General features: G+C 43.5%; 1 protein-coding gene across 4 annotated transcripts in view; it reads left to right on the forward strand.

Annotated features, from left to right (window-relative positions):
• Positions 1-14,218, forward strand: part of LOC143766312 (uncharacterized) — a 53,659-nt gene extending 39,441 nt beyond the window's left edge. For all 4 annotated transcript variants that reach the window (XM_077253895.1, XM_077253894.1, XM_077253896.1 and 1 more), the window contains 2 exons: positions 429-519; positions 10,146-14,218. In XM_077253895.1, the coding sequence (XP_077110010.1) occupies positions 429-519; positions 10,146-11,827 (1,773 nt within the window). In that variant the 3' untranslated portion in view covers positions 11,828-14,218. The remainder of the gene's footprint in view (positions 1-428; positions 520-10,145) is intronic.
• Positions 14,219-14,707: the final 489 nt, after the last annotated feature.

The raw sequence follows: 14,707 nt of genomic DNA on the forward strand, positions 1-14,707 counted from the left end.
TGCCTTTAATGTCTCCTCCACCTCCCCCAATACATCCTACATTATTCTTAGTTGTTTTCCTTCATGTAGAATTAACCTACAAGGAAAGAAAGGGTTTATTTTAATTCCGATAGTTTTGTCCTATTGACTTGCATTGGTACCGGGTATCGGTATCAGCGATATCCGATATTTTTTGAATATCGGCCGATCCAATCCAATACTGATACTTCTGGATATCGGAAGGTATCGCTCAACACTACTCATCTCTAGTCATAAGATCTCCCCTATGATGTGTAGATGGCTGTGAAGGTCTGGTGCTCAGGCTCATTTTATCCACCAGTATTATATGTTTTAAACTTGTGTAATGAGAAGAGTGGAGATGGCAGAATTAGAGCTGTTCATAGATGTAACTTCTCAACTGCCTGTGACTTTTCCAATATTTGTTTCAGGGTGAAGATCTGACCCATATTAATACTACAGAGACATATGTGATAAGTGGTGAGCCGTGTAAGGAGGAGATTCCTACAGATAACCGCCCAGGTGAGTAGTAACCACTAAATACAGATAAGCTAGGGATTGTTCTCAGTGCAGAGCTGTGGCTGCATTATCAGTGGTGTAGTCCGGCTGTATCACAATCGTATGATCACCAATTTGCCTCCAGACCAAATCATTCTCCTCCACCTCAAACTGTTCAAATGATTTTGGGCATTGAAAATCCTTCTATAGAACTTAAAACCTGGAAGACCACCTACCCCCTGGAATTAGAAGACGTTGTCTTTTACCTGCCCAGATCAGTAAACTACAAAGCCAAATGACAGCGTACGTAGAATGTCCTGACAAGCTAGAAAATCACTTTAAAAATATTATGATGGGCCTCTAAGAGAAAGCAGAGGGTAATGATGCTGTTGGCTTCTTGCATTTCTCTCTGTTAAATACCATTCTATTAGTCGCTGCCCATTGTTCAAGCTTATCTAGATCCTTCTAAATTCTTTCTCTGTTTTATCTAGTCTTAGCTATCCCTCCTACCCTTGTATAGTCTGTATAGTCTGCAAATTTGATAAGTTTACCTTCAGTTACCTTTTCTAGATCATGTGTAAAAATGTTGAACAACACAGAGACCAGGACAGAACCTTGTGGTACTCCACTTAAAACACCCTTCTAATTGGATGTACAGCCATTTATCACCACTCTTTGAGTATTATCACAGAGCAAGTTTTGAGTAAACCTAACCGCAGCCTTGTCAATCCCATATTTGTTCATTTTTTCAATAAAGATAGTATGAGATACTTTATCAAATGCTTTTCTGGAGTTGAGATATACTATATCTACCGTATTTTCCTGATCCAATTTGTTCAAAGATCTCTCCTATTAAGACTCACTGGCCTGTAAATTTCTGACTCCATCTTCTTTCCTTTTTTTTTTTGAAGATAGGGACAACACTTGCCCTTCTCCAATCTTCAGGGACCTCTTCTGTTCTCCAGGAATTTTCCAGGATCCCAGCTAGTGGTTCTGCATTTTCCTCTGCTAACTCTTTCAGTACCCTAGGATGTTAATCGCCTGGACCAGGAGATTTAAATTAACAAAGTGTTCCCTCACCATCTTGCTGTTTATGGATAGTGTGGATTATTTTATTCCTTCGATAACACAGTTGATGTTACGGTTGCTTTCTTAGAGACCACAGATTCAATATAGGAATTTAAAAGTTTGTTTTTCTCAACATAATTTTTGACCACTTCATCGTTATCATCCTGTAAAAATCCTATAGCATCTTTGACTTTTTATTTTGCTCTTGACATACATACAAAATCATTTTTTATTGCTTTTGATCTCCCTTGCAAGCCTTACTTCATTACTGGCTTTATCTCTTCTAACGTTTGCCCTGCATTCCCTGCAGACAGCATTATATTCTTCTTTAGATATGCCATCCAGCCATTGGACCTTTCCTATCCTCTTTCTGAGTCCATTTATATCTGCCTTTCTGAAATCCAACTTTAGTCTGAATCATCACTGGTCTTCCTCCTCTTCCTCCTCTTTTAAATCAAAATTCAAGGATAGCATGATTTCTGACTCCTACATTCCCGGCCACCTTTACTTTCTCAACCATTTCCTCCTTGTTGGTAAAAATTAGGTCCAATATTGCAGATCCTTAACCCTTTAGCGACTGCCGATACAGCTTTTAATGGCGGCAGTTAAGGGTACTTATTCCTCAGCGCCGCATTTTAACTGCACTGAGAAATAAGTGTATAGCGCCCCCCCAGCATTGGAAATTCTCCAGGTTCTCGGCTACAGGGGGTAGCTGAAACCCCGGAGAACATGGTTTTACCTACCAGTATTGTGATCACCGTTATTCATGGAATAACTGCGATGGGGTCTATCACAGTGATCAAAATTTAAAAAAAAACCTTTATCACCTCCTTAGGCAAAATAATTTAAAAAAAGTTATTTATTTCCATTTTTCCGCTAGGGTTATGGTTGAAGCTAGGGTTAGGTTTGGGGCTAGGGTTAGGGTTGGGCTAAGGTTAGAGTTAGGCTAGGGTTGGGGTTAGGGTTGGGGCTAGAGCTAGGGTTAAGGTTGGGCTAGGGTTAGGGTTGGGCTAGAGTTAGGGTTGGTCTCGGGTTAGGGTTGGGGTTAGGGTTGGGCTATGGTTAGGGTTGGGCTAGGGTTAGGGTTGGACTAGGGCTAGAGTTGTGGCTAGGGTTAGGGTTGGGCAAGGGTTAGGGTTGGGGTTAGGGTTGTTGTTAGCGTTGGGGTTGGGGTTATGGTTTGGATTATGGTTAGGGTTGAGATTAGGGTTAGGAGTGTGTTGGGGTTAGGGTTATCGCTAGAGTTAGGGGTGTGTTGGGATTAGGGTTGCAGTTAGAATTGGGGGGGTTCCACTGTTTAGGTACATCAGGGGGTCTCCAAAAGTGACTTGGCGCCCAACATTTATTCCAGCCAATTTTGTTTTCAAAAAGTCACACGGTGCTCCCTCCCTTCTGAGCCCTGCCATGTACCCAAACAGTGGCTTTTCCCTACACATGGGATATCTGTGTACTGTGTAAAAAGTAAAATGTTCATGGGAGCTTACAATCTACAATGAGGTGGGAGGAGACAAAGTACAGTGGCTTATTTACAATGATGGTCCAGCCATGTTTAGGGAGTGGGGGGTAGATAAAGTCTGCATGAGCTAGTCACCAGCCAGTATTTATGGTGCTCTTGGGTGCAGTGGAGGGTTATTCTCAGATAGTGAATTGTTGTGAATTCCGTTCTGGAGCTCCCTCCTGTGGTTGCTAATGGTATTTTTGTGAGTTCTGCCCTTGGGCTCCCTCTGGTGGTTTCGAGTGGAACTGCTGCTCTTTTAGGTAGCTGTATCAGCTGCCTTCACTAATTGTCTTGCCTGGGTTTGTTATTTAAACCTGCTCTGGGCTTTAGTTCATGCCAGCTGTCAATGTTTCAAGATTGGATTCAGTTTTCTTCTTGGATATTTCTCATGGCCTGTTCATCTCAGCAAAAGATAAGTTCTTGTTAGTTCTTGTTAGTCCATTTGCTTTGGACCTTATTTCTCTGCTTTTGTTAGGTCTCTTTGTCCAGCTCGTCATTATGATATATTCAGGCTAGCTGGAAGCTCTGGGGAAGCAGATTTGCCCCTCCACACCGTGAGTCGGTGTGGAGATCATTTTTGTGAACTCTGCGTGGATTTTTAGTTTTGTATTCTGACCGCACAGTATCCTTTCCTATTTCTGTCTATTTAGATTAGAATTTGGCCTCCTTTGCTAAAATCTGTTTTCATCTCTGTGTATGTTATTTTCCCCTCCACTCACAGTCAATATATGTGGGGGGCTATCTTTCCTTTTGGGGATTTCTCTGAGGCAAGATAGTTTTCTATTTCCATCTTTAGGGGTAGTTAGTTCTTAGGCTGTGACGAGGCGTCTAGGGAGAGACAGGAACGTCCCACGGCTATTTCTAGTGTTGGCGTTAGGAGTAGGGTTTGCGGTCAGAAAAGTTACCACCTCCTCAGAGCTTGTCCATGTGTCCTTTTAACCACCAGGTCATTTCAGTGTTGTTCCCTAACCACCAGGTCATAACAGTGAATGGGCTATACACATACACACTTCGATTAGCGAACGTGATAGGCCACTCTAAACAGGTGTGTTTTTAGGGAGCGCTTAAAACTGTGTAAGTTGTGGATAATCCTAATTTCTTGGGGTAGAGCATTCCAGAGGATTGACGTGACACGGGAGAATTCTTGGAGCCGGGTGTGGGAGGTATGGATTAGTGCGAATGTTAGTCAAAAGTCGCTTGCAGAGTGTAAGGAGCTGGTAGGCCGATAAACAGAAATCAGGGAGGAGATGTAGGGGGGTGCCGCACTGTGGAGAGCTTTGTGGGTGATAACAAGCGGTTTGAATTGGATCCTATAATGAATGGGCAGCCAGAGGAATGACGCGTCCGAGTACTGATTAGCCAGATGGTCGACCTTGGCTGCTGCATTAAGGATGGGGAAAGTTGAGTGAGGGGGAGGCCAATTAATAGAGCATTACAGTAGTCCATGCGAGAGTGGATCAGGGCAACAGTGAGGGTCTTTGATGCTTCCATGGTGAGAATGGAAGCAAGACCGGGCAAGAGATTGTATATGGGAGGTGAAGGAAAGATTGGTGTCAAACATAACACCCAGACAGCGCACCTGCTGCCTAGGTGTTATTATGGTGCCACCCACGCAGAGGAAGATGTCAAATTTAGGGAGGTTAGTAAACGACGGGAGCAGAAGTTAAATTTTGGAAAGATTGAGTTTCAGTTAGAGAGCGAACATGATGTTGGAGACTGCGGCCAAACAGTCACTGGTGTTCTGTAATATAGCAGGGGTAAGGTCAGGGGATGACATGTATACTTGTGTGTCATCAGCAAAAAGATGGCACTAAATGCCAAATCTGCTGATGGTCCGTCCAATTGGGGCCGTGTAGAGAGAGAAGAGAAGGCGAAGTGGATCCATCGAACGATACACTGAAAGAGCAGTCAGAAAGAGGAAGAGAACCAGGAGAGAGCAGTGTCCTTTATGCCTATTGACTGGAACATAGAGAGTAGGAGATGGTGGTCAACAGTGTCGAAAGCTGCAGAGAGGTCGAGAAGAATGAGCAGAGAGTGGTCACCATTACATTTTGCTGTCAGAAGGTCGTTAGTCACTTTGAGTGCTGTTTCTGTAGAATGTTGGGGGTGGAAGCCAGATTGTGATGGATCTAGGACAGAGAGAGTGGAAAGGTAACGGGTGTGGTGGGAGTAGACCAGGCTATCCAAGAGTTTAGAGACGAATGGGAGGTTGGAGACTGGTCGGTAGTTATTGGTGCAGGATGGGTCGAGAGTTTTTTTTTTTTTTAAATAATGGAGTATTGATAAAGTGTTTGAAGTTGAAGGAGGAGGGGAAAATACCAGAAGAAAGGGAGAGATTGAAGATTGTAGATAGATGAGTAGTGACTAGAGATGAGCGAATATCTTCGGCTGCCTCCTTATTCAGCAAGCTATATTTCTTACCGAAGAAGCTGCAGCAGGAACCCGGATACCTTGAACGCTCTGATAATCAGGTGTCCGGTGCCACAGCTGTATGTGTCGCAGCTGTATCACAGTCACAACACATGCATGGAGAGCCTGAGTGACACATGCAGCTGCAGACACCTGATTATTGGAGCACTACAGGCATCCGGGTTCCCGCTGCAGCTTCTTCGGTAAGCGCTATAGCTTGCCGAATAAGGAGGCAGCTTAAGATATTCACTCATCTCTATTAGTGATGACAGGAGAGAGACTGGAGCAGGGCCGGACTGGCCATAGGGCATTTCTGGCAAATGCCAGAAGGGCCGGTCCCTGTAATGGGCCGCAAGAGATATCGCCCCTTCAGCATTGTCAGTGGGAGTTCACTTCAGCAGCCAGCACGCCAGCCGGCATTTGCTTGCCTTGCGCACTTGATCGGGCTGCACTAGAAAGGAGGAAGTGGGCGGCTGATGTCCTGAGACCTGATCAGTACCGCTGCAGTGAGGTAACATAGAACAGGATGGGGGCCGCGCTGTGCTGCTCCGGCCATGCCTCCCACTACAGCTTGTGATCAGGCCATCAGACGCACACTTCTTCTTCCTGTCTACTGCGGCGACAGGGCATGAAAGTACTTACATTGAAGATGTCCCTGATAGCAGTGACAGAACATAGGGAGACTGCAGCAGTAAGTTTCTGTGTAGACGGGGACAGAGGACGGGTAGCCGCCTGCTCACGGTGCCACTGGTTGGCTGGGGGTGCAAACATTTTCTATACACTGATTTTTTTTTTTTCTTTCCTGCGCCGGGTTCAGCCATTCAAAAAAGGGGCGTGCCATGCTGGAGAAGAACACTGGCCAATGAGCATCAGATTGATAGAAGAGCTGATTGGCCAGTGCTCCTGTTCCCCTGCACGAAAGAGCCTGCAGTCAAGCTGCAAGGTCAGCCATATCTACCTGTGTGTGCTCCGAGGGACAGGTAGAGAAGCAGCTAAATTCCTCATGGTCACAGATTCTCCTGCTCTCTTCCACAGCCCCGACAGAGAAGGAGAGAGCGGGGGAGGTGCTGGGGAAGTGCTTGCTGTGAGCAGAAGGAGCTGCACATGTATAGTGGCCTCTCCTGCAGCACAGAGGAGTGTGTGGTATCTGTAGTGTGTGTGTGTGTGTGGGGGGGGGGTATCTGTAGAGTGTGTGTGGGGGTATCTGTAGAGTGTGTGTGGGGGTATCTGTAGTGTGTGTGGGGTATCTGTAGTGTGTGTGGTGTATCTAGTGTGTGTGTGTGTGGGGGGGGGGTATCTGTAGAGTGTGTGTGGGGGTATCTGTAGTGTGTGTGGGGTATCTGTAGTGTGTGTGGTGTATCTAGTGTGTGTGTGTGTGTGTGGGGGGGTATCTGTAGTGTGTGTGTGTGTGGTGTATCTAGTGTGTGTGTGTGTGTGTGGGGGGGTATCTGTAGTGTGTGTGGGGGGTATCTGTAGTGTGTGTGTGTGGTGTATCTAGTGTGTGTGTGTGTGTGGTGTATCTAGTGTGTGTGTGTGTGGTGTATCTAGTGTGTGTGTGTGGTGTATCTAGTGTGTGTGTGTGTGGGGTATGTAGTGTGTGTGTGTGTGGGGTATGTAGTGTGTGTGTGTGTGGGGTATGTAGTGTGTGTGTGTGGGGTATGTAGTGTGTGTGTGTGGTGTATCAAGTGTGTGTGTGTGTGTGTGTGTGGGGTATGTAGTGTGTGTGTGGTGTATCGTGTGTGTGTGTGTGTGGGGGGGGTATGTAGTGTGTGTGTGTGGTGTATCTAGTGTGTGTGTGTGTGGTGTATCTAGTGTGTGTGTGTGTGGTGTATCTAGTGTGTGTGTGTGTGGGGTATGTAGTGTGTGTGTGTGTGGGGTATGTAGTGTGTGTGTGTGTGGGGTATGTAGTGTGTGTGTGTGGGGTATGTAGTGTGTGTGTGTGGGGGGTATGTAGTGTGTGTGTGTGGTGTATCTAGTGTGTGTGTGTGTGTGGGGTATGTAGTGTGTGTGTGGTGTATCGTGTGTGTGTGTGGGGGGTATGTAGTGTGTGTGTGGTGTATCTAGTGTGTGTGTGTGGTGTATCTAGTGTGTGTGTGTGTGGTGTATCTAGTGTGTGTGGTGTATCTAGTGTGTGTGTGTGTGGGGTATGTAGTGTGTGTGTGTGGTGTATCTAGTGTGTGTGTGTGGGGGGTGGGGGGGTATGTAGTGTGTGTGGTGTATCTGTAGTGTGTGTGTGGTGTATCTATGTGTGTGTGTGGTGTATCTATGTGTGTGTGTGGTGTATCTATGTGTGTGTGTGGTGTATCTAGTGTGTGTGTGTGTGTGGGGTATCTAGTGTGTGTGTGTGTGGGGTATGTAGTGTGTGTGTGGTGTATCTAGTGTGTGTGGGGGGTATGTAGTGTGTGGGGGGTATGTAGTGTGTGTGTGTGTGGGGGGTATGTAGTGTGTGTGTGGTGTATCTGTAGTGTGTGTGTGGTGTATCTATGTGTGTGTGTGGTGTATCTATGTGTGCGTGTGGTGTATCTATGTGTGTGTGTGGTGTATCTAGTGTGTGTGTGGGGTATCTAGTGTGTGTGTGTGTGGGGTATGTAGTGTGTGTGGTGTATCTAGTGTGTGTGGGGGGTATGTAGTGTGTGGGGGGTATGTAGTGTGTGTGTGTGGGGGGGGTATGTAGTGTGTGTGTGGTGTATCTGTAGTGTGTGTGTGGGGGGGGGGTATCTAGTGTGTGTGTGGTGTATCTAGTGTGTGTGTGTGTGTGTGTTGGGTATCTGCAGTGTGTGTGTGTGGTGTATCTGTAGCAGTGTGTGTGTGTCACGTGTGTGAGGTATCTGTAGTGTGTATGTGTTACTTGAGTGTGATCAGTGCTGTATTTTTTAGCATATTCTGCAGTGTGATAATAGTCTGCAGGCCATCTGTGTTGATCTGATGTCTATTCCCCCTATGGCCACTGCAGGTTACATATATAAAGTGGTGTAACACATTAGACTGGTGTAACAAATAAAGCAAAAAAGTCAGCACAACCTGTCAGTGCTTTACGATTTGATTCTACGACACTCGTATGTGGGCTGGTGAATTTTTATTTGTGCCAGGGCTGCTTTTTGGTCCCAGTCCGGCCCTGGACTGGAGGATGTGAATGGGGTCAGTAGTGCATGTAGTCAGACGAGAAGAAGAGAGGATTCTACCAACGGAAGACAAAGCTCAGAGCTGGTTCCATGTAGCATGCATTGTACTGTGCCATTTCTCTGTAGGACACACTCCTCCAGGTGGATTACATTAGGGTGTTGACCCTGGATGCTGCTCAATGCCCAAAATTCACGCAATGCTAATTCAACATTTTCTGGTGCCCAACAGCGAATTTTTTTTTAACAGCTACACGTTGACAAGTTCTGCGAACTAACGCTTCATATACCACGCCATAGCTGTCTCGACCAACTTCCTTTATAAGGTCATATTTGGGCTGACTGGTGACCATCTTCAGGTTCACTTTCTTCATGCTTTCGCTTGAGTAAGCTTTCAGATTGCAGACATTGCCATCATAAATTTTCAGTATCATACCACTGCGCCAAATTGTAGTTTGCATTGTGGAGAAAAATTGCAAACGGCAATTTGGCGCAGTGATATGATACTGAAAATTCATGATGACAATGTGTGCGATCTTAAAGCTGTGATAGTTGACTTTGTGGAACTTTCTCCCATCTTCCAACTGCATCTCTGGAGCTCAGCCACAATGATCTTGGAATTCTTCTTTTCCTCTCTTACCAAGGCTCTTCTCCCACGATTGCTCAGTTTGGCTGAACGGCCATGTCTAGGAAGACTTCTGGTGGTCGCAAACTTGTTCTATTTAAGGATTATGGAGGCCATTGCACTCATAGGAACCTTGAGTACTGCAGAAATTCTGTTGTAACCTTGGCCAGATCTGTGCCTTGCCACAATTCTGTCACTGAGCTCCTTGGCCAGTTCCTTTGACCTCATGATTCTCATTTGGTCTGACATGCAGTGAGCTGTGAGGTCTTATATAGACAGGTGTGTGCCTATCCAAATCATGAAAATGGACAGCATGTGACTTAAATATGAGTGTCTGTGCAAAGGGTCTGAATACTTATGACCATGTGATATTTCAGTTTTTCTTTTTTATTAGATTTCCAAAAATTTCTACATTTATGTTTTGTTCTGTCAAGATGGGGTGCAGATTGTACATTAATGTGAAAAAAATGAGTTTTTTGAATTTACCAAATGGCTGCACTGAAACAAAGAGTGAAAAATCTAAAGGGGTCTGAATACTTTCCGTACCCACTGTAAGTGGGTGATGGGCCACTCTTTCACAGGGGCCCATTGGAGGATTCTCCTATGGGCCAGTGCAAGCCTGTGAGTGAGGAAGTGCTTTTTTGTGAGATTAGTAGATGTTTTTATTGGTATTATTTTTGCCTATATAACATTTTTTGGTGGCTTTTTATTCCATATTTGGGAGGCAGAATGAACAAACAGTAGAACACCACGCTCTACTGGATCATTCTATGAGGTTTTCTATTAGAACGGTTATTGTCTTGGTGAATAATTCAGTATTTATACATACTGTAGCTTGCCATTTCTTTAAACAGTTTAAGTAGAAATGTTGAAAAATATAGAATTCAAGGATATTTTATTCAAAAATAATAATTGGTTTTATTCTTGGCAGATGAATGTACCAGTAGATCAGAGGGACAGCTGACATCTTCAATTTTTAAATCAGATGATCTTGAGATCACACAGAATACAATTGAAGTGAATGCTATTACTCCAGCTATGCCATCATCTGTTCACAGCAAACATCTGACATCTGATCCTATGAAACAGGTCCTGTCTTCTGATTCACTACCGACTACTAAGGAAAATCAAAGTCACAGAATTAGCATTGAAAAACAAACTGCTCCTAAAACAAAGTCCTTTTCACTTTCAGAATATGGAAACAATTTTCCCCTTGAACAGTCTTTTATTGAACATCAAAAAATTCACTCCCCAGAGAAAAGATTTTCTTGTTCCAAGTGTGGGAAATGTTTTAACCGAAAATCAGATCATGTTAGGCATGAGAGAATTCATACAGGGGAGAAACCTTTTTCATGTTTAGAATGTGGGAAATGTTATAAGCATAAATGGGATCTTGTTAATCACCAGAGAACTCACACAGGGGAGAAGCCATTTTCCTGTTCATTATGTAGGAAATACTTTACACATAAATCAACTCTTGTTACACATCAGAGAACACACACAGGGGAGAAGCCATATTCATGTTCAGAATGTGGAAAACATTTTAACCGAAAATCAGAAATTGTTAAGCACCAGAGAACTCACACAGGGGAGAAGCCATTTTCATGTTCTGAATGTGGGAAATGTTTTATCCAGAAAAGTAATCTTGTTATACACCAAAGAACTCACACAGGAGAGAAACCTTATTCATGTTCAGTATGTGGGAAATGTTTTAACAACAAATCAGATTTGGTGAAGCACCAGATAATTCACACAGGGGAAAAACCTTATTCATGTTCAGAATGTGGGAAATGTTTTAACAAGAAATTAGATCTTGTTAAGCACCAAATAACTCACACAGGAGAGAAGCCTTTCTCATGTTCAGAATGTGGGAAATGTTTTAACAACAAATCAGATTTGGTGCAGCACCAGAGAATTCACACAGGGGAAAACCCTTATTTATGTTCACAATGTGGGAAATGTTTTAACAAGAAATTAGATCTTGTTAAGCACCATAGAAAGCACACAGTGGAGAAGCGTTTTTCATGTTCAGAATGTGGGAAATGTTTTAACAACAAATCAGATTTGGCGAAGCACCAGAGAATTCACACAGGGGAGAAACCTTATTCATGTTCAGAATGTGGGAAATATTTTAAGCATAAATGGAGTCTTGGTATACACAAAAGAACTCACACAGGGGAGAATCCTTTTTCATGTTCTGAATGTTTGAAATGTTTTTACAAGAAATCAGATTTTGTTATACACAAAAGAACTCACACAGGGGAGAAGCCTTTTTTATGTTCTGAATGTGGGAAAAGCTTTAACCAGAAATCAAATCTTATCAAACACCATAGAATTCACACAGGGGAGAAGCCATATTCATGTTCAGAATGTGGGAAATATTTTAACCATAAATGGAATCTTGTTGTACACAAAAGAACTCACACAGGGGAGAAGCCTTTTTCATGTTCTGAATGTTTGAAATGTTTTTCCAAGAAATCAGATTTAGTTAAACACAAAAGAACTCACACACGGGAGAAGCCTTTTTTATGTTCAGAATGTGGGAAATATTTTAACCATAAATCAAGTTTTGTTAAGCACCAAAGAACTCACACAGGGAAGAAACCTTCTTAGTGTTCAGAATGTTGGAAATTTTTTAACTAGAAATTGCTTCTTCTAGGCACCAGAGAACCCATACAGTGGAGAATACTTTTTTTTTCCTGTTCAGAATGTGGAATATGTTTTGTGAAGAAATAATTTCTTCTTAGCCACCAAAGAATTCACACAGGGGAGAAGCATTTTGATGTTTTTAATGTGGGAAATCTTTTACACAGAAATCAACTTTAAATAAACAACTGAGAAATCATACAGAGTCTAAGCCTTTTTCATATTCAGGGCAAGTGGGAAGAGCGAGGCTAAGTGCCTGGGGTCGGCTGAGAGCTGATGTTTTTAGCCTGGGAGAGCAGTATCCATGGACGCTTTCCTAGGCTATTAATATCAGCCTGCAGCTGTCTGCATAGCCTTTTGCCGGCTATTAATTATAGGGGGACCCTACATCATTTTTTTTTTAAGGTCCCCCACTTTAATAGCCAGTAATTGCTAATTACACAGTTGTGAGCTGATATTAATAGCCTGAGAAGCTCCATGGGTATTACCCCCTTCCGAGGCTATAAACATCGGCCCCCAGCTGTCAGTTTCCCTTCGCTGATTATGAAATTTTATTAATTAAATACATGTCCAGTAAGCTGCAAACACACTGTACTAATTGTATTTGTCACTGACATCTATATATCTACCTATTCTTTGTGTATTTACTGTATGTAAGCCATCTCTTCTGTCGGCTCCTGCTGTGATTTTACACTATGTGGCAGATGAATTTCCAGCTTTTCTTCGATCTGTCTATCTATGTAATATGTATACATATATATGTGTGTGTCACTAACATCTATATATCTATGTATTCTATGTGTATATATCTATTCTAACCTGTCACTCTGTGATTTTACTGTATGCGGCACATGAATTGCCGGCTTTTATTCTATCTTTTACCGAATGTTACAGACTTTTTCCGATTTTAAGAAAAATGCTTGCGCTACCGATCACGAATCCTAATGTACCATATTCGTGCTGAATTTATGTTTGGCAATCATTTTCTGAACATATTCACTCATTTCTATTAGAGAGGCCTGATCCAGAGGCCACCAAAAATTATTCTGTTCCTAGTGTCATACAGTAGGGGACCTGACTTTAAAATAGTTTGTAGCATCTAATGTGTTATAGAGGCCTGAGCCAGAGGACACAAAATAATTCTTGTTCTTAACGTCATACAGTAAGGAACATCTGACTTTCAAATTGTTTGTAGCATATCTTCTTTGTCATACAGGCCTCATCCAGACTCAAACAATTCTTTTTTCTGTGACTAACATGATACAGCATGCCATATTTCACCTTGGCATTTACTGCCTCTGAAATTCAGCTGTTTGCAGAGGTGGTGCAGAGTTTATAATCTTAATTTTTTGTTGCAAATACTGTGCTCCTGCCACACTATCTGAGCAACATGACTGGGAAAAAGTGAGGCTGTGTTAGAAGGGGAATTAGGCTTGGTGTTCAAGGTGGTAAGGTTAGTGAAAGCATTAATGAACCAACAACGTCAAGTCCTATGCAAAGACATTTGGCAACTTCTGTTACTGGACAGGCTACTCGACTACCTTTCTTCGGCAGATGCACAGCGGTACGCCTTGTTGATGAGGCCCAGAAAGAGCATGTGCTTGGATGGCAAGCGCAGCTTCAAGTGGTCTCTACTCCTCATCCTCCACCTCAACATCACAACCAGTACAGTACACAGAGGTGGCACCCAAATTCCCCTTGCTTCCCCCTGCATCCCAACTCTCCAACCTTACAACTGACTGTATGGAAAACAGATAAGTGAGTCTGAAGAGACTCAGATATCTGAGGCTCACTCGGACTGTACTGTGATGTCAAGGAAGGAAGAGGAGGAGGGCGACTCCAAGGGCGAGGAATGTGAAACACAGAGGATAATGATGATGAGGTGTTAAATCCCAGTTGACATGAACATAGAGGTACACAGCTGAGTAGATCATATGAAGAGGAAGTCGAGGAGGTTACATTGCGCTGTACATCACACGTATATACATAGCTGAGGATGCATTGCTAGTCATGGCTGCATCACTACAACTGTGGCTATGACCACACTAAAAGAAGGAAGTGAATGGACCACCACCAAAAAGTATAATCCTTTTTTTTTAGAAAAAAATAATTTTTATTAAATATATCTCTTAATCCCATATGACATACTATCCCGTCAAGGTGACCTGGGACTTAATTCCCAGGGACGGGATAGTACGTCATATGCGATCGGCCGCGCTCACGGGTGGAGCGCGGCCGATCGCGGCTGGGTGTCAGCTGACTATTGCAGCTGACATCCGGCACTATGTGCCAGGAGCGGTCACGGACCGCCCCTGGCACATTAACCCCCGGCACACTGCGATCAAACATGATCGCAGTGTTCAGGCAGCATAGGGAAGCATCCCGCAGGGAGGGGGCTCCCTGTGTGCTTCCCTGAGACCCTCGGAGCAACACGATGTGATCGTGTTGCTCCGAGGGTCTCCTACCTCCTCCCTGCAGGCCCCGGATCCAAAATGGGCGTGTGGCTACATCTGGGTCCTGCAGGGAGGTGACTTACCAGCGCCTGCTCAGAGCAAGCGCTGGTAAGCCTGCAGCCCTGCATGTCAGATCGCTGATCTCACACAGTGCTGTGCAAAGTGTCAGATCAGCGAGCTGTCACTATAACATAATGCCCCCCCCCTGGGGCAATGTTATAAAGTAAGAAAAATTATTCACATGTGTAAAAAAATAAATAAATTCCTAAATAAAGAAAAAAAAAATAAATATATATATATATATATATATATATATATATATATATATATAGTTCCCATAAATACATTTCTTTAAATAATAAAAAAAAAATAAAAGTACACATTTAGTATCGCC

The sequence above is a fragment of the Ranitomeya variabilis genome, chromosome 4 (genome assembly GCF_051348905.1).
Source record: "Ranitomeya variabilis isolate aRanVar5 chromosome 4, aRanVar5.hap1, whole genome shotgun sequence".
Classification (NCBI taxonomy): domain Eukaryota; kingdom Metazoa; phylum Chordata; class Amphibia; order Anura; family Dendrobatidae; genus Ranitomeya; species Ranitomeya variabilis.